Here is a 997-nt window from a genome sequence, read left to right as displayed (position 1 = left end):
ACGGGGCAGCGGGGACACGGGGAGGGGGTTTCGTCTGCACTGCTCCACGCGTCATTCCCTGTCTGCGTCCCTCCTGGGGTGACTGGGGAGAGCGGGGCGGGGGAAGCGCCGCGGGGAATCTGATGCACCGAGGGACGCGGCTCCGTAGGGTCCCTGCTTGGGATAGCGGGGGGAGGGGGGAGCAGCCCCTGCCCCACTGTGGGGGTTCCCAGGGCTCTGCGAGTCTCGGAGGAATAGAACCATGAGGGTCGGCAGACGTCCCACCCCCCGGCAGCATCCCTGCCCCGCTCCCGGCCCCCGGGCTTGGGCTGGGGCAGGATCCGGCCGCGTTGAAGGTGTCCGTGCCTCAGTTTCCCTGCGATCCACCAATGGGGGCTCAGGAAACGGCACCCAGCGGGGTGTGCTTCACCGCGATTGGCTCCTCGCCTCCGGGACGTTTGCACCAGCCAATGAGGAAGCCGAACTGTTGGCGGGGAGGCGGGAAGAAGGATGGCTAGGCCCCTCCCCTTCTGCTAGGCCCCGCCTACAGCACAACCCACGCGTGTCCGTGGGGTCTCAGCACCCCCGGGGGGTTGCCACCTCGAGGAGTTCCTCCCCAGCTTCGGGAGAGGGCAGCTATTGTAGGATCCTGGTGGTGCCCCAACCCCTATTGTGCTCCCCAAACCCACAGGTGCCCAGAGCCCCCCAGCCGCTGCCAAGAAGCCTCGGGGCCGCAGCATCCTCCAGTCCCTCTTCTGCTGCCTGTGCCACGATGACGCTGAGCCCTTCTCTGTCAATAACAACGCCCCACTGCTGGTGGAGGAGAATGGCACCGTGCCCAAGGTACCCCCTTCCAGAACTCCTACCCCAAAATGCGGGCGGCCCCAGGGGCACTCGACCACCGTGCCCCAGCCCCCTTATAACTAAAGAAGGAGACACTGCTGCCTGACCTGGGCGCAAGGCAGAAGGGAAGGGAGTGCCCCTTGCCCCCCACTGACCCCCTGGCCCTGCCCCCCCC

At 67.4% G+C, this 997-nt stretch overlaps 1 protein-coding gene across 1 annotated transcript in view; it reads left to right on the top strand.

Annotated features, from left to right (window-relative positions):
- Window positions 1-751: 751 nt before the first annotated feature.
- The window catches only part of CATIP (ciliogenesis associated TTC17 interacting protein), a 2642-nt gene continuing 2396 nt past the window's right edge, over window positions 752-997 (top strand). Inside the window, exon 1 of the mRNA XM_019617365.2 lies at window positions 752-822. Coding sequence (XP_019472910.1) covers window positions 752-822 — 71 coding nt within the window. The remainder of the gene's footprint in view (window positions 823-997) is intronic.

The sequence above is a fragment of the Meleagris gallopavo genome, chromosome 7, assembly GCF_000146605.3.
Source record: "Meleagris gallopavo isolate NT-WF06-2002-E0010 breed Aviagen turkey brand Nicholas breeding stock chromosome 7, Turkey_5.1, whole genome shotgun sequence".
Classification (NCBI taxonomy): Eukaryota; Metazoa; Chordata; class Aves; order Galliformes; family Phasianidae; genus Meleagris; species Meleagris gallopavo.
This window is presented reverse-complemented; position numbering and strand designations above follow the sequence as displayed.